Source organism: Cornus florida, unplaced genomic scaffold (assembly GCF_030987335.1).
Source record: "Cornus florida cultivar Cherokee Brave unplaced genomic scaffold, ASM3098733v1 CherokeeBrave_3.0.0_Hap2_Chr06, whole genome shotgun sequence".
NCBI classification, from domain to species: domain Eukaryota; kingdom Viridiplantae; phylum Streptophyta; class Magnoliopsida; order Cornales; family Cornaceae; genus Cornus; species Cornus florida.
The window spans coordinates 101,182,921-101,206,375 of NW_026775576.1; the positions used below are offsets into that span (position 1 = coordinate 101,182,921).

At 36.2% G+C, this 23,455-nt stretch overlaps 1 protein-coding gene across 3 annotated transcripts; it reads right to left on the reverse strand.

The window, feature by feature from the left end:
* Nucleotides 1–883: 883 nt before the first annotated feature.
* LOC132313385 (regulatory-associated protein of TOR 1) lies at nt 884–23,244 on the reverse strand. 3 transcript variants are annotated; one of them, XM_059812129.1, is made up of 23 exons: nt 22,514–23,244; nt 18,902–19,004; nt 16,068–16,150; nt 15,838–15,996; nt 15,632–15,748; nt 15,391–15,551; nt 14,222–14,376; nt 13,962–14,106; nt 13,800–13,878; nt 13,575–13,676; nt 12,265–12,348; nt 12,058–12,168; nt 11,459–11,812; nt 11,168–11,357; nt 7,157–7,729; nt 6,614–6,943; nt 6,390–6,513; nt 3,759–3,883; nt 3,503–3,648; nt 3,311–3,412; nt 2,275–2,360; nt 1,888–1,972; nt 884–1,700 (listed from the first exon to the last, which is right to left on the reverse strand). In XM_059812129.1, exons 1-23 carry the CDS (start codon nt 22,811–22,813, stop codon nt 1,362–1,364), a joined length of 4,053 nt encoding a protein of 1,350 aa, XP_059668112.1. In that variant the 5' UTR covers nt 22,814–23,244; the 3' UTR covers nt 884–1,361. The 3 variants fall into 3 exon arrangements, with proteins under 3 accessions (XP_059668112.1, XP_059668113.1, XP_059668111.1); XM_059812130.1 differs by having other exon boundaries at nt 7,232–7,729; nt 15,826–15,996; XM_059812128.1 differs by having other exon boundaries at nt 15,826–15,996.
* Between the last annotated feature and the right edge of the window lie 211 nt (nt 23,245–23,455).

A 23,455-nucleotide genomic window follows, 5' to 3' on the forward strand; every position in this document is an offset into this window, starting at 1 on the left:
TTTGTTTAATTATAATTTATATCTCAACAAATGGCAAGCGACTCTTATCTTACATAAAGTATCTCTTCTTTTTCTACTGCACATGTTGGCCTTCAACTTCTCACGATAGGTTTCTTTTGAGGAGAAGATCCCATTAATCTTGCAAGCATTATTATTTAATCTTGGATTGAAATCCACTGATTTTAGGGAACTTTTTTGTTGCTTGTTCTTGATCCAAGAGAGTGATTAATCTCCTCAGAGGCATGCAAACCATGATTAATTGTTAGTTAATGCGCCGCTTATTACCTACTCTTGTGCAAGTACGAACCTTTCTGTCTCATCACTTCATTTGAACGTCACATAAGTACCATAGCAGAGCAACCATGATTGACCCCTTTATACGGGTGGGATCCAAATCCTTATTCGTTTCTTCCTTCACCATCAGTTTGCCTCTCCTCTCATTCTATGTTGATTTTCTATGATAAAACCCCAAAATTTCACAGGCACGGCCAGACACCTCGGGCCAAAAACAAAAAGCTCGTCAAATAAATGCAATACAACGGTCTATTTGTAATGGCAGATCACATGGCTTTTATAGAACTAGCTAGAGGCTCTCTTCTATTTATCAAGGTAAAGCCTAGTTCAACGATGGATTTATTGTACTACAATAATGATGGTAGCATAATCAACTTGAATATAGGAGAATGACTGTTGTGTGAAATGAGTCGGTTCTTGTCATCCCATTTGAAGATTGTAACCATGATCCAATGGGGTTGGATGAACACAACGAGAAGCAAACTTATCTATGATGTCTTGTCACAAGTTCCAATTGGTTTTACAGATGCAGGAATTAATTAATTACAATGAGTTCAGGAACCTAGAGTCCTAATTTAATTTCTGGGGATGAATCACAACACTGCCTGTCAGCAATACTTATTATAATAATAATAGATTTGATGCTTTTACAAATTGGAGGGGGTGGGAAAGAAAGAAGCAAAGAAAAAAAGAGAAAAGAAAAGAAAAAAAAAGGGGAAAAGAACACGCCAAAACCAAGAGGGCAGAAAAAAGCAGACTATTTACACCATATTCACCTATACACCACAAGATTATTTGCCGAAGCCTCCCAAGGAATTTGCTGGTTTTCCCAACCTGAGCGACTTTCTATGCTGGAGGCTAATGAATTAGATAGCATACAATTTCAACAGTGGCCCAACCTATATCTCCAGAAACATCAACTGCAAGGACGAACGCGGGCAGCAGAATGATTAAAACCCGATGATCCATTAGCACCCACAATGCCACATTGATGGCATTGATAAAAGCACCTGTGCTACCTCCCAATAAGATGGCCTTCTGAGGAAGGAGGTATGAATGATCTGTATTCATCTTGCTGGAGAGATTTCATCAGCATAAATAGAGACGCAAGCATCTTCAGCACCAGCAGCAAGCAGTACTTGATATGGATGGAAGGTGAGGCAGCTTACAGGTCCTATCTTCTGGGCCATGAAGGTAGGGTAGTATCGGATCGAGCCCAACTGTTCACCCTCCAAATTGAAGACTTTGATGAGCTGTTTGGCTGAGCCACTGGCAATAATGGGCGCATGCCGATGAACAGCTAAAGCTGTAAGCGAGCCTCTGTGAGCCTCAATTGTGAGGTATGTATCCTTTACCTGTCTGATGTCAAGGAACTGAATGTCACCAGCCTGAGATGCACTGACAAACTGAAAAGAAACAAGTGAAAAAGATGAATCAAACAAGAAAGAGTGGTTCTTGTATGGCCTTAGTTTTATAATGATTTTCAAGAGGAGAAAGGATAACCTAATACAACAGCATTTGAAAGAACAGATAGATAATTAAGCATCCAACTACTTTCCTAAATGGGAAGTAATAATAAGGTGCTCTGTTTACCTTTGCACGATCAAGTCCGGGTTGAAAGCCAATCCCCACAACTCTTTCTATTCTTTGGGTGTGCGGCCGTGTTGCACAAACAAGCCTACATTACGAAGGTTATTAAAAACAAAGATCAATACATTATTAATACATACAATTGGTCGGAGAGATGGGCACGCCCAGGAGAAAGAGAAGTAATGGAAGAGAAAATTTGGCTGTGGGTTTTAAAGAAAGCTTTATGTAATAGCAACAGTGAGATGAGATGATGTCACTAGATATAAGAAAATTCCCCAGGCAAAACACCCTATCTCACATAATCAGTAGAAAGCACTGTATTATCTAAAGATTGGAAAACATTACTGATGAAGGAAATACTATCATAAGAGGACCTTTATAGGTTCTTACATTTCAGGTGTTCGAATGTCGAATAGTCTGACGGAACCATCCACAAAACCAGCAGCAAATTGACCCCCATGAACTTGAGAAGCAGACTACACAAGGCATGAATAATACCCACTATTTTAGTACAAACTTGCCATCTACAACAGATGCAACTAAACAAGAATCACAGAAACAAATGAACAATTAATGTAGTGTCACTAACAACGAGAAATACGAATGTACACACAGACAAATATATATATCGCATTATTAATAATCTATCATGACAACAGCATAATACCCTTAAAAGACAACGGTATCCGATGTATATTCAATTTCTGTCCAAAATGCATGCCAGAAAACAATATGATTATATGACACACTGCCTGCACATAACATAAGCAATACCTACCAAATGAACATGAAAAAAGACAAAAAAGCAAAAAGAAGAAGACCGCATACAGTCTGAAACACAATAAACCGTCAACACTCCAGATATTTAAGATAGTTGTTATATTAAACCAAATGTGGCTGATCCTAGAAGTCCCAAGGATAATATACATTTAGGATAGTGCATTGTCAGCAAGGGCGGATCCAGAAATTGTCAATGGGGTGGGCTAATATTTCTTTGGGTGGGCTAATACTAGTAATATTTTTTTTTTTTTTTTGGCTGGGCTAAAATTGGGTATAGCAAAAAAAATAATAATAATAAATTTGGGGTGGGCTCAAAGCCCCCACCCCTGGATAATTATGGCTGCTCAAACCAAACAAAGAATAATAGACATGGAGTGACAAGCAGAATCAATCAACTTAAACTAATAAGCAATAAATACTAAGAAACTAGCTTTTGATACATTTTCGTTTACCAGGGTAAAACAAATTTATATTTACTTTACACAGACTATACATTATGTACAAATGAGATCTGTCAAAAAGAAAAAGACATAAAAACCTAGTCAAAAACAATTTCAAGAAGAAAAAATAAAATCTTGCCAAATATGGTAATACAGTAACATCATATAGATTTTAAAACTGAGTAGGATGATGAGGCAAAACCAACCAATGCTGAGATGCTGCAATCTGGTGTTGACTGAATAGAATGCACAAGCTGCTCTTTATCCAAATCCCAAGCCATAATGGAAGATATTTCACCAGAAGCATACTGGGTGTAGCAGCATTACAGAAATATATCAAAACAACCTATATAAAAAATTTAAGCTAGGAATCGAGATTCATATCCTAAAGCATATACCAGATATCCAGACTGCTGCTGCCAATCCACAACAGCATTCACACTTCGCACACCAGGTCTATGACCTTGGATTGAAGAGAAAGCAGTTACAAGTTTCTGTTTACCCTTTATGGAGTAATCTTTCCAAATTCGGATATTTCCATCACCTACATAGAATAGCATTACACCAGTTAGATTGAACTTAAAGTCAGAATTTTAACAAAGGATCCCCATAACCAATTCGCAACGAAACGAACAACGCAGTACAGAAATTTACTTGAAGCGACAAGAAGCAAGCTATCATCAAGTTCATTCACAAGGCAGAGCTTTGAAATTCCTTTGTCAGGATAATCATGATTGTCAAAACTGTTCAGTATGGAAGGCTCCTCATAATTCCATACCCTGAAAAGAGAACAAAAACTAAGCAAATAATAGATACACAAAATTTAAAAGGAAATATAAATGACAAGAAAGAACCAATCTAACAAAACATACGATAAAAAAGAAAAGGAAAAATATATTCCAAGTTTCCATCCACTAGAGCACCTAGTTCATCTAGACCACGCAACCACATTTGAGTCACACCCATGATAAGGAATCACTTACCTATTTAAACAAAATTTGTAATGTGAAGTTAAATAATCAACAACCAATATATATATAACCCAAGCTGAGAATCCATGTAACATATGTTCATATTAGAAATCAAAATTTTCAAAAACCACCTGAATGGTTTACAACAATATAAGTAGGATGAAAATACTAAAATTTCAAACGGAACTTGGGAGCCATAGAAGTAGGAATGGCAACGAGTCGGGTTTGGGCAGCGAGGCCCTTCCCCGTCCCTGCCCCCGTCTAAACTTCCCCACCCATTCCCGTCCAAAACCGTTTAGCAAACCCCCCCGCACCAGTTTAAGTTCCCCTGCCCCGTTTCTAATTCCTACCCAAATTTGTTTCCTCACTATCCGACTCAAATTTTAAAAACTCATATTTAGGAATATAAAGCATATAAACATTCTTCCAATATTTAAACAATTCTACGAAATTAGCCAAATAAACATCAACATTCTTCCAACAAGGTCAATTTCGTACAAAACATATAAGGTATAAGAATAAAGTAATATTTTTGAATTATAAATTGGGCGGGCCGGGGTGACCTTCCCCCGTCCCTACCACCTACAAGGGTTTTCAATGTAAAACCCGTCCTGTCCAAACAACCAAATGGACTGTCTATTTTGCCATCCCTACTCAAAAGCTCTACGTTTTTCCACATACAACAGCCGTGAGCTTCTACCACATGGAGAAAATGCTATGGTCACTGGAACCACATGAAACACTGACTAACTACAAAACATCCTTTGATATTATAGCTAAACAAAGTTAAAAGGGATTCAAAACATAATTTAATCTCAATATGAACAACTCAATCAACATGAATGTATTTTGGGATTGTCTTTACCTAAGAAGCACGGACACGGATACGGGACACGGATACGACACGGACACGGATACGACACGACACGGCAAATCTAAAAAAATTAGGACACGGACACGGCCAATACTATATATATATATATATATATATATATATATATATATATATATATATATATCAGCATTAATAATTTTAAAAAAAAACACTGATATGTTTAGGTTGGAATATATATATATATCACTGATATGTTAGTGTATATATATATCAGCATCTTTAGGACACGGACACGGCGAATTGTGGCATCTTTAGGTTAGTATATATATATATCAGCATCTTTAGGGTAGTACATAACAAAAAATAGAACATATCAGCATTAAAAAAAAATTAAAAAAAAAAAAAAATTAACATATCAGCATTAAAAATAAAAAAAATAAAAAAAATTCCAGAAAAGTGTGTCCGAGCTGTGTCCGAAAATTAAAAAAAATAAAAAAATTCCAGACACGTTTTTTGGCGTGTCCGACACGTGTCGGAGTGTGTCCGACACGTATCCGTGTCCGACACGTGTCGGACATGGATTCTTCGCCCATTTTGGAGTGTCCGTGCTTCCTAGGTCTTTACAATTACCCAGTTCATCAAGAAAAGGAGAAAATAAAAATGAAGAAACCAAACTCAACTAAGGGTACAAATGAGGTGGCTTTGATAAAAAGCTTTTTAAAGGAATGCCAGCTAGATCTTTCCAAAAAGTTAACTAGGAAAGGAATCGGGTATCCAAACCTAAACTGCACTCTAAATTCAAGAGAAAATTTAAAAAGCTCCCCCGAATGTGCTGGCTTTTGAATATTTAAATAATCTGAATTCAATGCTTTTAAGGTAGGATGAGGCAGGTTGGACAAACAGCCGAGCCCATTGTTGTCTTCATGAATATTGACTCACAACTGCACCTTACATAGTGACATCAATGCATTGTATCATATTCATGAAAACCTAAGAAGAATGATTTTCACTAAATTCCAAATTGGACCAAATTGTCATAGTGAGAGCTAACTTTCCAAAATAACTGAGAGCTTCTACATTATTTAGCCCATTCCACCATATTTTCAACACGTTCGTCAAAATTCTTTAAAAATTCTCAGCCTAAAAATTAGTTATAGAGAAAAAAAAAAAATATTCTAAGTACTTTTATTATTTTTGTTCTATTATTTGGATGAGGTTATTTCCATTTAACCTCTGCTCAATCTAAGTACCCAATCTTAAATTGTTTTCTGCCAAACGAATGTAAAGCCATGAACATGTCAAATCCAGATCACAAATATGCAAACCTATTGCGAGCATGGAATTAATTACACTGAAACTTATGCTTAACACCGATTTCCAATCATGTGAACATACTACATTGTTGTTCTTAGGACACAGTCAATGCTTCCTAAAAAAATCTCCGGTGGAGGGAGCCAATGTAAAGAGAGATTAGTGTACCTTATTCGTTCACTCTCATCTGCAGTAATTACAGCCGGAGAGAAAGGCAGCAGTAACGCTGTTTTCGTAGCTGTCTCAAATTTTGTATAACAACTTGCAATTTGATTATGTAGTTTGTTTACAGCTGGAAAAGAAAAAGAAACCAAAATTGTATTAGATCCTCAAAACAAAAATGTCAGCCAAGAAGAGAGAGAACTGGAGATCAATTAGTTAAGAGAACCCACAAAAATGCTGGCATTTTGCTATATGGTCAACGGCAATATTTTCCCTCTCTTCTTTTCTAGCTATTATTTCTTCACTATCATCTGCTGGGGTAAGAAGTGGCTTTGAGAAGTGACCATAACTCCAATTGTAGATTATTGATTGTGGAAGAAAACTGCGCTCTGAGACCACAGAAGATCCACCACAACCAATAAGCGGATCGGCTAATCCCGTGTCAGGAGAACTCATTATATGCGGCCGGAATTCTAAGGAACAAACTCTTCGCATTCCTGTTAAGTAACTTGATCGAGGAGGACTAACTGGAGGGGTTCTAAATGTCAGGGGCAAATGTCCTGTAAAATAGCTCAAAAGAATCTAACATAAGCATAACAAGAATACAATGACACAAGAAATAGCAACACAGTATTTGAAAGCTGATACATTATGGCTAAAACGTTGCAACTTTGATCACACTGTTAAGTCAACTGCAAATAAGAATATTAGTAGATGATCAAATAGAGAACCACCAAGACACAATATAATAGAGAACCGCCAAGAAGAATAACCTGCATTCATGTCAAACCAAGAAGATGAACGAGCTAGTCCAGTAAAGCTAGGGGTTGCAGTTGCTGTGGGTTCACCTGCCCGAACACTGCTGCCAGTGGACTTGACAGACTTTGTCACCACTTGCTCAATCCCAATAATGGAGAGTACTCGCCGGCCAAGGCTTGCAATGCGTGGTGATGGATCCTTGGCTAGTGTACACATAGCCAACACACATTGTGAATACAATGCATTGTCTAGGGGTCTTGGCCTTGTGTGGTTAACATCCCCATTACTCACAGAGTCATTCAATATGCCAGAGTCAGAATGTTGAGAAGAATCATCAGACAATGGAGATCCATGCATTACTCCAGAAGTAGCAAGGGGGCTGCTGGTGGAGGCCTTCCCATCACGAATTTGGGGAGGAATAATGCTTCCATGCGGCATGTAATGGTTTGGAGTAGAATAACCACTACCTGTACCCTTGATAGCCAGAGAAGGAAAGGAACCCAGCACAGAGTTAGGCTGAGGTTTCCAATATGCAGCAGCAATTGACTTCAGGTGCTTATTGTGGCCAAAGGCAAAGCGAGCAAGAGCTGGAAAGGGCAAAAAAAAACAAAAAACTAAATAATAATAATAATAATAATAAATTAAAAATAATAAAGTAAAATTTAACTCAAATCATCAACAATTTACATGTGATATCACCCACTCAACCCAACCCAAAAGTGTAACAGATATCACTAGTATATAGATTATGACAGCAGATATAGAAAATGTTTTGCATCTAATAAGCTGACTTGATATTTTTGTAAACTTAACTGCATAATAACTAAGGACGGAATTTATGGAACCACGCAAAGTAGAACCGTAGGATGCCAAATAACAATATAGACCCCTTTTGTGCCATCAGCTTAACGCTAAGAAGCACGGAAACTTCGAGGTGCCATGGCAATGTCAAACACGTGTCGGATACGGACACTCCGGGGATGTGGCAGGACACGTGTCTGAAACGGCTAGAACTGTCCCCATTTTAAAATGATTATTTTTTTGAGACTGACATGGCAGGGACACGGCACGGATACGTCAAGACAAGGCCAGGACACGTTTTGGATAAAGCGGGGTGACATTTGTAAATATTTTAAAATATAAAAAATATATATATAAAAAAAATGGTGCTTAACTTGAATTTTAAAAATTATTGAGTTAAAATGTGACCCTGCTGATATCATCACACGCTCTTAGACATCAGAATAAGTCACCTTTTCCTGATCAACCAATCCATCACGTTGTTGTAGGCCTATTGCCTTTGCTCTTGTGCTCAGTTGTGGGTTTTCTTCCCTTCTTAATAAATTCTCAATTACCAAAAAGAAACAAATATTGCAGCTACTCATTTCTTTTCTATAGAATAAAAAATAAAAAATAAAAAACTTGTAAACGGCCAAGGATGAAGGATGGATGTTTATGTAGTAAACTAGTAAAGTTTGATTGCCTAAATGATAGAAATGAAGTTCTTAAATTTTGCATTTATTGCATAGTTGAAAATTTTAACATAAATGGATAAATAATTTGTTTTTTTTAGTTATAGTATATAAGTTCAGTAATATTGAAAAATTAGAAGTATAGTAGTATACACTATTAAATGTGTATTAAAAGTTAATTTTTGTGTATAATATTATGTTACTATTTATTTAATTTTTTGACGTATCCTAGCTGTGTCCGTGTCCTATTTTTTTTTCAGATTTGCCGTATCCTCATGTCCGTATCATGTGTCCGTGCTTCCTAGGCTTAACGGCATCTAGGTTCCCATTATGAATTCAAGTGCATACAGTTTTTACATTTTAACTCTCACATTAACACATTTCAAATTATGACCATGTAAAGTATTACTGAATGCAACCAAATGAATATATAACCACCTTTCCGTCAGCCATTAGCTTAGCTGCATCTGAAGGTCCATTTTCAAGAATGCTCAGATTTCACAAATTATTTACACATTTAACCTAAGTTGAAATCCCAACCAGTTCTTACACAATTCCTGTATGTCCTTTTGACTGCAAAAACTATTCTATTATGCTTTATAGTAGCCAATTGCTCTAGGTAGGCCACCTGACACCTCATAGAATCCCTGTAAGGTCCCTAAAATCATGAAACACCAAACTGGCTCCCATTTATACCAATCCTACTAAACAGCCATATAAGGTTATTCTCGTGTTCCTTATTAAATTAAGGCTAGGCACAACTAATACTATAAAATGAAGACCAAGATCCACTGAAAATGTCCCAATACGACAACCATGTAAATCATTTTGACTCTGCAACAACTCTTCCATTCTGCTTTACTCTAAACTGCCACGCTGACTAAATTAGGGCATGTAATCCTCATGTTGACTAGCTTGACTCATTTGACAAGTACATTTCTACATTGGTTCCTGTTCCTCTTTTCTCTTTCTTTTGTTCAGGCAGCAACTTCTTGTTTGGTTAGAACTCATTTAGTATATTTCAAACCAATTGATTTCTCATCCAAAAAAAAAAAAAAAAAACCACTGAATAATTCAATACTATGTGCAATCATCAATAAATTATATACTATTTCCTGTTCATGAAATCAATTCATCTTAAAAATTATATCTATCAAATATTGTAATGTTCTCTTATAGCTGGTTCTATACAAATTGAAAGTCTTTGTGCTAATAACTTTCTGTTTATGTGAGAGCTAATGTCCTCCAAAATTATTAGAAAAGACTTGGAATAATTGAAATCTCGCGTTTTAAGTCATTGTCTTCATATCTTACTATGCTTTTTCATTAGTTAAACTTGTTCAATGAGTATTTCAAGAATCCTATGATACAAAAATAATGTCAGGCATTAGCTCTCTCATTTGGTAAAATCTTATGGTTCCCAATCAGGTCTTTAGTACTCCATGTCTATCTAACATACAATCCCAATCTCAACAACCTTGCGATAAAAAACTATGAAATCACGACATGATTTCTGAACTGATAATTAACAAAAAAATCCATTGAACAATTCCAGAAAGGGGATTGATCCAACCTTTTCAAAAAAAAAAAAAATCAAAATGAGAAGGTAAACAGCTAAAGGAAGCTCCAATAAATATTCATTTCATCCATCTGCTATTTAGGCATTTAATTTAAGTTGTTCATGGCAAGACACTCACCAAAAACCTATGTTACATGGACTCGTGTACATGTGTCGGGTACGGGTACGTGTCCGTGCATCGGACATGTCAAATCTCCAGACGCTTGGACTCATGGACACTACTAAATATTCATTTTATTAAATTATTTTATTTTACTAGAATGAAGTAAAGTTTTTATGTAACAAAGTGTTCAATATAGGCATTTAAGTCGATTTAAAGTAATAATATAATAAAATTGAATGATTTGATATGCTTTTTAAGTAATGTCCAACCAAAACTGTTGGACACATATCCCATACCCACGTCTGAGCAATATGTGTCCGACACGGGTACTTCACTTCTTCTGAAAAGTCAGTGTAACATAAGCCAAAAACCATAAATCATGCACTAAACATCAAGACTAACTATAGCATGTGCAGCATTATGAAGGCCAAGGCATTCTTCTTCTTCAGTTGATACAACCAAATGTGCTGGTGTAGCATATATCTAATCTTCAGAATTCATATGCCTCTTCAATCACTTAACTGCAATGCAACTCTTAGTACATATACAGTATTTAACATCCCTCTTTCTCTTTTTCCCTGGTCATTAGATCTATTGCACTCGGGGGCTAACCAGAACTTGAAGGATATTCTAATTAGGCAAAGAAAAGATGATGCGAGTGAATGACAGAAATGACAGTGATATTACAGATAATGTGCGAAGATTTTACAGCCAACAAAATATCCAGTTCACTTTTCGAAATCAAACAGAAACCTAACTGCAATTGTTAATTGTTTTCAAGAAACAAAAGAAACAACTAAGTATTTTGGAAACAGCAAACAATTTTATCAAACTACTTTTCATCTGAGGGGTAACACAAATTGTTACATACCTACAGCAACCTCTGCACGAACCAGAGGACTTCCATCTGAAACAACATTTAAAAGGCTCTTGACAATACTAATTTCAGCCCTAACTTTTTCATCATCATCAAATTCTACATCTCCTCCAACACCATCTCTAGATGAGTCAAACCCAACGTCAAGCAGGGTGCCCAGTGCAAAAACAGCAGAAGCTCTAACCTGAAACCAAGTGCCTTCTACATCATCGAAGCTGAAGATTAAATGAACAACTTTAAGAACTTATTAGAAGGTAAACATAATTACAAAGAAACAACGCAAACCTCAGGTTGATGTTCAGAAAGAAGAGGTGCATATATATCAGGGGCATCTGCCTGCAGACCTATTATTTGCGCCTCCGTGAAATCCTCCCACAGCTTTCCAAGACAGAGGCAAAGCCACTGAAGAAATAGTGGTTCAGTTGGTGCATCAGTTGAAGTTGAACCCTGAAGCTGCTTCAAGCACACATGAATCAAACCAGCTTCAATACAGGCTTCTTGACCCCGTCTATGTCCATCTACTATCACTGCCAAAACAAATGCTGCCATTGCACGCTGTTCTGGATATGCTTCCACACTATCAAGAAACCTAATAAAATATGTGTGCCCACCATCCTTAACCAGATCAACCTGGCACGACTATCATTCCACAAGACAAAATTTGAGTAAATACAACAGTACGTAAAAAGAAGGATGAAAAACATAATGAAAGATAAGGAAAAATCCGGAACTCTAATTATTGCAAGACTGGCAGAGATTGGTAAAACAAAATAACATAGTGGTAATAATAATAATAACAAAATATTGTTTTCTAACAGTAGTGACAAAGTTCATTAAAAAATATCTAGTAAATAAAATAAAAAAAATCTCTCTCCAAGATATACCTTATCAAGTGCGAGGATCTTCGTCCATATAAATACAAGAATTTGGCGTAGTTCTGGAGTAGTTGTTTGCAACAGCTTTAGAACATATGGAAATATTCCTACAGACAATGCCTGCGAGAACATAAAATCCGTTCCAAAGTCCATTTTCAAATGAGACCACCATAAACTAGTAAAAAAAACAATGATTGTACAGCCACAAATGATTACCAGATCTACAGCCCAAGGGCCCATATCAAGGAATCTTCCAAGAAGCACCAGAGCACGAAATCGATGGCATTGACTAAGTAAAACCTAAAATATGGAAAGTTTTTATTCTCCGTCATTATACTCTTAAGGAAAAGTAAAAAAAATAACAGAAGCCATTAAAAATGAAAAGCAAAGTGAGCATATATATTGAAATGATGAGACAGAACCCTCCCTAACAAAACAAAAAAAATGATCATGTTCATCAGTATCAGAATATACAATTTAAAGCAAACAATATTATATAGCATAGATGCATTTTATTTAAGAAACAAAATTAGAGTGAACTTCAACAGGAGGGATTACAAGTGGAGAATTGGGGCACCCAATCTTCTCTTTCTATTTGCAGGAGCAATATGCTTAAGGGGAAATTGGTTTTAAATATTACTCCTGCGGATCTAGGGAGGAATTCAGTGGCCCCTATCCTTACTTTAGATTCCAACGAGAATGTTACTTTTTTCTTCAAACTCAACTTGAGAGAAATTAGTACCACTGGCAACTCAATCAGCATCATCACCATGGGAGCTTCCAAAAATCTGTTGGAATAAATATATAAAAGTCACCTAAGTAATGGGTTTTCTCCTCCATGGACAATCAAGTCATCTGATTAATTTATTCCAAATATCTCATTCAAGAGCATCCTCAGCATTTGAAGAGAATGGAATAGATAGATATATCACAAAGTATTGACTACAAAATCAAAATGGTTGCATTGCACGCGATGAATCATCATTTAATTTACTAATTGAAATGTTATCCCACAATCTACCATGAAGCAACTGCTATGCCTAGAGGCAGCTCTTTCACCTAAGCCATTCAAGTCCACAGCCAAGCAAAAAGGTAATTCTCACTGAACACTGGCATTCGAGGCAAATTCCATCAGAAACTCCGAGTCTGTAGTGCCAATTATTTCTACTTTTCATAGTAAAAACCAGTAACTTCAGATTCTTGCACAAGTGTATTTTAAACTTGGAGAGACTAAGATACAGACTCTCCTACAGACAACTGATCAAGTCAAATTCCTCCTAAATGACTTCAACAAGTTAGTGAGTCATTGACCAAATGATTAAAAGATTGGTCAATCTATAGCAATAAAGAGTGAAAATCTTCACCCAACCTTACCCAATCAAAACTAAAGAAACAGGACTTGACAGGAGAAGCGGAAATCATGAAACCTACATCCCAGAAAATTTATTTCAAGTCACCATATTAGAAAAAAAGAAATAACAAATATATGGCCCCACACTTGACAAGGACCATCAGAAGAGCCACACCTGAAGAACAATTGGTAACTGCTCTGGTGGTTTCTTCTTCTCAGAACCATGATCAAGCCACACCTCAAAAGCCGTCAATTGTTCTGTGAAAAAAGGACTTGGCTGAAACAGAGCAAACACATTATCAATCAGAAGTAATAAATACAATAATAAGCACAGAAGTTTAAAAAGTACCAAATCAGTAAAAAATTTCATATCAAAATATAATAACTTAAGGAAATGCACCTGGAATTCTGCATTACGATCCTCGACCAGTGTCGGAAGCTGAGAAAGGCAGATTTCAGCAGCCATGTCCCATGCGTCCCTATATTGCAAATGGTGACAAAGAATGAGAAACACGTAAAAAAATACAAAACAGAAAAATGTCAAAGGGATCTCCATAGATACCACATATGATGTTGATGGGTAGGAGGCAACAGAGGATATGACAATGGAGAACAATTTGCAGAACGCATTATTCTCTCAGCAAGTAAAAAATTGCGGAAAAGGCTTGCAACTAATAGATCTTGTCTGAACAATCTCTGAAAAAGATCTGTGGGATGCAAAATTGAGTCAAGGCTACACAAATTAACAAAAACAGAAATACACGAAAATGCAATGCACAAAACTGTATGATGCCACATAAATCAGTAAATTTCTTTCATTACCGTGTGGGAGAACATTCCAGGCAATTGTGTCAGTCACCGCAGTAAAAATCCAGTTAAGTTCCCCTAAAAGTGTTTTCCGATCATTTTGGCGGCCAGGAATTTTGTCTATAAGTGAATAATCAAAAGCTTCACGCAGTAATGAGCGAGTGCAGAACCTATGAAACAGGACATGACAATTAGAAGGTCAGCAAGCCCGATAAATAAAAACATAGTTAATAACCCAAAACAACCATTACTTTCAAGGTAAGCACAAATTAAATGAAACACCAAAACGGTAACAAATGTGTCTGGCATCATTTGGACAGGACAAACGCTCAATCTCGCATGTAGATGATTCACATTAACATCACAGCAGCCACCACAACTTAAAACTAAATCTTAATAGGTTCTTTTATGGGAACTCCGTCCAAAAGGGGAAATAATCAAATTGATTCATCAACACATGTCCTAAACCAGTTTCAAGATAAGAGCCAAAGTAAATAAAATGATCGCTCAGGAAGACTTAAAAGATCACATCATTTTTTAAGAATTTTACTATCTCAATTTTACTGGTAACATAATCAATCATCCTCCAGAACAAAAGAATGAAGCATCCTTTATCTCTAGGATTTCATGCTCATGAGATACGTGATTGTAAGTCTATTAATTATATGTTGTCCATCTAACAACCATCACCTTACTTCTTTTCTACGGGCTTTTGGCCCGACAGTGAAAGATGTGACATTGCAAGTGCAACATGAGGGGAACTTATTTCTTCCAGATGCCAATTTTTTTAACAATAGGCTGGCCAATGACCATGGATGTCACATTTAAGAAAATATTTCAGTCATAAACCATGAAAATTTCAAATCATAATGACCAAATTCCCATTTGACTGCAGTGTTATAGAGCCCTTTCCTAAATTGTACAACCCAACCAATTTAAACCCGCCCTAATAATGTTGTTCATCTCAGAAGAATTTAAATTATGAAAATTAAGAAATAAATATAATATACAAAGTTGTTCATGAAAAAAGGTTGTGATAAATATTAAGATGTTGGACCCTGAAGATGGATTACCACAGACAAGTAACACGGTTAGCAATCTCGCCAGAAGTTGGAATACACTCCAATAAATAAATAAATAAATAATGATTATCAAAACAAAAAGGCATAAAGAGAATGCATTACCATCTCAATGCCATCTTAATGGGTGTGGTAAGGCAGGACGTAAACACATCAGCAGGAAATTCATCACTCTGCGGAAGAGTTTCATGTGCTTCACAAGCAGCAAGCAGAATGCAATCCCGCAAGGAGGGTCCAGAGGAGTTCGACATACTCAATTCCTGGAGCTATATAAACATGGAAAATCAAGTCAGCATTTAAGAGATAGGAGGAGGAGGAGGAGGAGGAGGAGGACAATCTTGAATACCTCTATGAAGGCATTGACAACCATTCCAGCAGCAGAGCAATCAAAAACGTATATTGATGGTGTCTTCAACCAGGAATCAAGTTCGCTGATCGGCAAAGGGATATATTGTGTATAACTCTACACCAAATGCTTCAGTCAGAACAAGACAAATAACTAGCAGATGATGAGCAAAAATGTCATGGAAAAAGCCAGACCAGTAATGGAACCTTATTAAACAGCCAAATTTCACCGTTGGGAGTTGGCTTTGGCACACCGTGTCCATTGTAGTGAAACAGAACTCTCTCAGACTTGGCATATTTGCGACATGTAGTGCAAAGTTTCTTCACTTCATCCACGGTAGGATCTAACTGGATCTTGTAGCGAGCCTGCTCAAAACTCCAAAATTTAGATCAAATCTGAACTTGATAAAACAATAAGAAAGTAAAAATCTTCTTACCTTTGGTTGCCACCTCTCATACTGAAGACTCAAGGTTTTCCCAATGGTTTCAAGAGCTTTTTGAGGTGCCATAGAGAATGGATCTGCAAAAAACAGAGAGTATAAGAAAATAGCAGAAGGGAATGAACCTTTTCTTTTATATTAGGACGTATTAGCAACTTACTTTCAATAATGCTTCAATTGATTGCAAAAGGAGACAAATGAAGGGGCTAAATATTGGAACATGAAAACTAGAGTTGAATACACACGTATACATGCATATGTGCATGTTAACAGCAATACCAAAACATATTTTTGAAGCAAATCGATACAGCAAAAGGAAACAAGGAAGCTCACATACAGGAGCCACAATCTAAGCACTTTGAAGGTGAATTATTCAGCATATCTGCCCATAAGGGAGTGTAACTTAATCAAAGATTCAAATGGAATCATAGATATATAGTTATAGTTAGGGTTGCAAATAAATCAAACAGTGCATGAAGCACTCAGGCTCGGTTCATCAAAGGCTTGGCTCATGCTTATCCATTAAAAGAGTATGGGAGCTCAAACAGTCACTAAGAGATTGTTCATTAACATAACAAGCTTGAGAAACGACAACAGGTTCAGCTCCATTGGCTTGCGAACATATGCCTAATAGGATATGCAATGATTTGAAAAGCTTAATACCCATTTATTTAATAAGGAAAATAACAAATTGTAGTAAATATATGAAAAGTAACAAGATCTTCTTAACAAAATATTCCACAAACTCACAAACCAAGCTGAGCTGAAAAGATCCCAAATTCATCTTGGCTCAGTTAACTTGCAGCCCTAATTAAAGCTATGAAACATGAAGTTGATTTGAAACAATCCCAATCACTGATTCTGCGTAGCATTCAGAGGATGACACAGCAAGTCAGATAATTAACTTGTAAAGTTCTTTGTCTAAAAGTTATGCCTAAAACAGGATTAAAAGAAGTATCACACCCTCGTTCCCGGTAAAGTCATCCCCTATGCCAAAAGAACTTGACAACGATGCCAAAATATGATGCCAAGCTCTCCATAGAATAACATGGCACTCCTACGGAAACGAGATGAGCTGCTCTGCCAGGGTGATAAAATCCTTCCTGCAATTAGTTCTGCGCCCGAAGAAGATTCTTCGAAAACAATGACCAAAAAATGGTAGATAAGAGGTGCTGCCCAATTTATTGATTGAATCTGTATTTTGCAACCACTACAGTATTTAACGATGCCAAAATATGATGCAAAGCTCTCCATAGAATAACATGGCACTCCTACAGAAACGAGATGAGCTGCTCTGCCAGGGTGATAAAATCCTTCCTGCAATTAGTTCTGCGCCCGAAGAAGATTCTTCGAAAACAATGACCAATAAATGGTAGATAAGAGGTGCTGCCCAATTTATTGATTGCATCTGTATTTTGCAACCACTACAGTATTTTCTATCTTGCTAAATTTGATTTCTCGCCAATTTAAACAAAGGCAGTTAAACTGGTGAGATTTTGCAGCTAGCAGGAATGCGCAGACTTGTTCTGAGTTCCACATCAGGTCCGATTGGGTGATCCTGAGCTTCTTAAGTGGGTGCAGGGAACCCTACACCCACGAGTGAGAAGTTCATTTAAGTGTTGAACTGACCCTATGACGCCCCCATGCGAGGATGCAAAGGTCTGGGAGAAGGAGCACGTTCGCTGACGTGACCTGAGACCTACATCAGGTGCGTAATGTGTGGTCATCACCTTTTTAAGTGGGTCATGGAAGATTATAGGAGACTAGTACTTTTGGGCGTTGAAACAGCACTATGAAAAATGGCTGACAAACCAATTGACCACAAACTAGAAAGTGGATCCAAAAAAATAATGGCAGTATCTGCAATTACAATCAGTAAAAGCAGCATAAAAGAGACAATAAATGACAGCAACTGTAAGACTACCAGGAGATTAAAGATCAAAAGCAGATTATGGTATCCATCAGTTTATGCTAGTCCAACTTATTTTTATTTAGACAGAGATTTCCCTAAGGATAATAATAACAACTTTATATGGGATCATGTAGAAATCACACAAGCTCATCAAAAAGGCTATGAGTCATTCAAAACTCCAAAACTCTTAGTGTGCGGGAAAGATTTAGATGAATGTTACCCAAAGAAATGAAGATAGATCAACAAAGTGAATATATGCTCCTAGCATGTTGATTCATTGCCTTACGAGAAGAAAAAAAGTATATAGGAAGGCTATGGAACCAACTACTCTATTATATTGAGCAAATTAACAAACAAAACAATGAACATATTCACTAAACGAGTAGTTGGGGATTTTCAGAATTCAGATGTATGAGTACCAACATTGGAAAAGTAGAATAAATGAATGGGGCAAGAGGATCTTGTTAAAAATAAATGAAAGAAAATCTTTTTTTTTCTTTGATAAGTACACATAAAAGAAATTTTTTTAAGCTAAGGCTGTTAAATAGAACACGATTCTAACATATTAACAAAGCTCTGGAGTATGAATCTAAGACCAACAGTAACATATAACAAAACAAATATATTTGTTTTTGGCAAATTAAAAGGAACAATCAAAATCGACCAGTTCAGGGATAACGGAATCATCCATCAAATGATGATTCAAATCATTCCACATATGCAACTAAATCATATTTCCCCAAGATTCCATAGATAATGATATTGATAAATATTAAAAAGGTCACACGTTAGGCATGAAAGATATAAGTGGAAACTTCCAGTAGCAGCAGATAAATCATAAAAGAAGAATATAGCAATAAATTTTCCACGACAAACAAACAAAAGTAATAAAAAAGAACAAGCAGTGTGATAATTGTACCTATCCAGCACTCCATTCTGGCACAAGGAGATATCTTAATCACATCGGGTGGATCAACGCTAATGTTTAAACATAAAACGAGAGCAACACATCCTGTCTTCATCTGCAATAACAGTGCGTCATTAAAACAGAAAGGACGTGTAAATATAATATATATATATAATATCAACTACTTAACTTTGAACAAGAATGAACTACAAAATGAAACTGCTAAGAAAAGACAACTCAAAAAATAATAATAAAAGAGCATATGAAACTTTTGCACCCTACCAGGCAGATTGTGCTAGAACCGAGCAAGAGACACCTTTAATACTTTACTTTTTTTAGTCAAATTCAGAAGGAATATCTCAGCCAACCAGGAAAGAATAAAGAGATTGGAAATGCATTGCTATGTATTAAAGAAAAGTCATCATTAGCAATTCGAAACAAATGTTTGGGAGGTTTTCCCTAAATTTGCTAGGGGTATAACAATTCCACCTAGGTCTAGAGGCATTTCCCCATTAATCATCCAAACCTAATTTTGTGATTCTTATTAAGTGTTCCATAGAAAAAGAATCTGACATACGATCACATATGTAACAATACTTTCAGAAGATTATCATTGAATGCCTTTTTGGTTATATCAAAATTAGATGTATTATAACCAACAGAAGAATGGTTTCTTATTTGTGAATGTTTCCCCCCTTTGCGGTAAGTAGTGTATGTATTGTATTATACTCAATGACAAGTAATCCTGCCATCCATACAAGAGATACATCAGCTCAACTTAACAAATCCTCTTTTCCCACGAATGTGTTTATTCTAATTTTATCCTTTTTGTCTTGTCACACATCCGTCTCAACATTCACCAATTCTACGACACACATTTAATAAATATTTTGTTCCGTAGTTGCCAACCTTTATGTCTCATTAACCATGGTCTGTCTAATAGCTGTGTTTATAAGATATGCATTTCAATTTTATAAAGCATTATGAGTTGCACAAGAGGATTTGATTAGATTATCAAACAAATTAACCATTCAAAGAATTTGATTCCAATGAAAGTCAGAATGCTATTCATCAGCAGGACATCGACATTCCAATTCATCACAGAATCACAACAAACAAAACTCAACAGATATACTCCACAAATTGAAAACAAGTATCATTTTCTCAAATTTCATTAAGTTCATTTTGTCGCCAAAATGGTTTCACTTCAATCCAGATAGCAGTGGTAATGCATAAGGTCAAATTGGGTTCCATACCTATAATAACAAGAGTATGTTCCACCTGAATCTTACTCATTTTTTAAAGGGATCTTGTTACCGAACATAAATTGTCATTCAAATTGCATGATCCCCAACCCAACATGTCTAACTTTTTCACTCCATTATCTTAATCTTTTAATTTTAAATTAAGCCTAAGAATTTTTATTTCAAAAACCACTAATAATTTAAATTTATTAAGAAATAATTAAATAAATAATAAAATCACTGTTACATGTTTACAACATGTTAAATAAAGTGATATTTTTGAGAAAAGCATAGCACAATGACACGTTGGGCCCAGAGGGTTCGAATTGAACCCAATCAATTGATTTAAATGAGCCAAAAAAATCAATGCAAACGTGATCACTGGCCCCACGAATTGTTTATAAACAGGTTGAAAGAGGCCAATCTAAATGGGTCAAAACCCAAAAAGTCCATTAGATTTGTTGGGCAACTTTAGTTGGTCGACAAATCAAATTAAAATTTTCCACACTGTACACAACCCTTCTATGGATCTGTTTAAATCTACCAATACTTGTCCCCATGATTCCCTCCTCCAACCGAAACCACAACTCCTCCAACTAAAAATTTGATGTGTTGGATATTTTTTAGAAATGAATTTATATACCATTTCTTTCACACTCGAGTATGAAATTGAGTGGACTGGAAAGGACACATGTAAATTGGAATCCACATCAATATTCAAACACCAGAATCCACATTTGAATCCAAGTTGGATATTGTGAACATAATCCACTTCCGACCCATTTAATCCTACAAAATCCAAAGAAGTTATAACTCAGTAAAATCTAACTCAAATTTGATTAGGTCATAGTTTTACTTGATCTATTTTTTCACCCTACTTATACCCAAAAATAATATGATTTGAGGCAACTCTACTGAAGAAAATAATATCCAACATGTCTTTTAATTCGGATTTAAAATTAAAGTCCAAACCTGATGAAATGGGCTTCAAATTGGATTAGAACTCAAATCAAATCTTCCAACTCGAATCTAATCAAATAGTTATTCAAACCCAGCTCAACCTCGAGTCAGGGCAAATATTAACCTTCAAGCTTGGATTAACCACTATTTGCCAACTAGAGGTCAACTGGTTTGTCAAATCTTAAATCTCAAACCTAATTTGCTCTCAAGCTCAAACTCAAGCTAGAAATCAAGATTGATAAGGAACAAATTAGTTAGACCCTAGCAATCACATATAAATGAGTTGTTCTAAATAGTAACAAACCTATTCATCAACACCTATTCATGAACATGTTTGCAAAAAGTTATTGGTAATCGACCGGATTACTTAACAAGCTTGAAAATTTGATTGAACCCAACTCGTTTACTAGGCAAACAAACAGAAACTGAACACTTGATAAGTCAAACCGAGGCTGCTCATGAATGACTTAAGTTCATTTGCAGTCCTACCAACATTTAATTTATCTAACCAAAAACTGAAAAAGGGAATGACAATTTCATTCCTGCATTATCCATATTCACCACCATCAGTCAAATGAGAATGACAAATCTGGTCATCCATCATTTTTATTCCATTTCACAATGCAATTTTTTTTACATTTTCCTATTACTACAAGCCAAACGTAGAATAAAAGTAGTTAGCAAAGTTGCACAAGATGAATTTATACAATCATCATAATTATTTGTAGTGCAGATGTCCTAGATCTTCAGTCAACTTGCTTTGCCCTGGAAATCTACTGCCTACTTATGAGAAAAGAGAATAAATACTCCACCGGTAATGCAGGTGTCCTCAACGGAACTCTTCTATATACTTGTGGGTAAAAAGAATAAACACAGCCCTAGACAATTGGACTCATTAAGCAGACAAACATGCTCCATACTGCAAACTACCACAAACCCTCCAATCTACCATTTCATTAGCAGTGTATCATAGTTGAAATGGTCAAAAAAGCCGTCAATCATATCAAGAATCGAACCCACAATATAAAAACATAGATTAACTGAGGCTTTTGATAATGATGATCCTACATCAACTTTGACTTGCAAGTGAGACATAATTTGCTAGACACCATGTTAACAACAATGGTTCTCTGCACAATTTGCTTAACACTAGCATAAACACCTTGTCCAGTTCTCATACTTTATATAATTTCCAATAATCTGGTGAAATGGGTTTAATTGAGTTTATATATTTTTTCAAGGCTTGAAAAAATGAAGCCAATGTAGCAATCACATAAAACAGGAGCACAATATGTTCTGAACCAAGAATAAATCTTAATAAAAAGTGTAAATTCGCAAAGAAACAACAATGAAGATAAATGATGAATGGAGGGAAAAAAAACAAGAAGGATAAATGGGATGTAACAAAGCCTGAGCTTACTCGGTCCTTGGGCCGCCATTTTGAGACCAAGCCACTATCAGACGGGCCAGAAGGAACACAAGCCTCGAATGCTTCATGTCGAAGATCACACAATACAATCGTCTGCGGTAAATATGCCATGCTCGTCGCTGTTGTTGTTGTGGTGACATTGCCATAACTGCTACTTGCCGTCTCAGAGTCCCTATCCCTTCTGTGGCCAACAAAATCCCCGTCTTCATGGTTCGAACACTCATCCAAGTGATTCGAAACCGCAACTGACGATTGAGAAAATCGAGACGCCATCAAATCTCCCAATGCCATTCAAATCCAACCCCAACCCTCCCAAAAATACCAGAAATGAAGTCCAATAACAATCAACCTTGCCCTAATCGAGTCTTATTGGGAAACGATATACACCGAAAACTCATACCAAAAATCAAGGAATGAAACCCTAGCCCTAGCTTCTCTGCTTGGTGATGAAAAATCAGAGCTTGTTGTGGTCCAGTGCAGAGATAGATAGAGAGAGACCTTCCCTAATCAACGAAACCACTGAACCAGCGGCGCATGGATATTCTTCTGAGGTACGACAGCGAATCCAGCTCCGCAAACCATAAAAAGGCTTGGAACAACCGTGCATAAAGGCTCTGAAAACCCTAGAAACCCTATGTGTCAAAGAAGAGGACGATGGAGGCGCGTATAGCGAGCAGTGCGGCTAAACCGAAAAGGGAGTCGAAAATTAGAGGATTTTTGTGAAATATAGTGAGAGAGAGAGAGAGAGAGAGAGAGAGAGAGAGAGCAAGTTGTGTATAAAAAATTATACGGAGCATGTGTATAAAAAATTATACGGAGTATAAAATATAGATATACACCGAGTTTTTTCCTATCTTTTTTGTTATTTTTTTTCCCTGGCCCTTTTTAGATTAATTATACAAAACTCTCTCCAGTATAAATAATTTACATGAG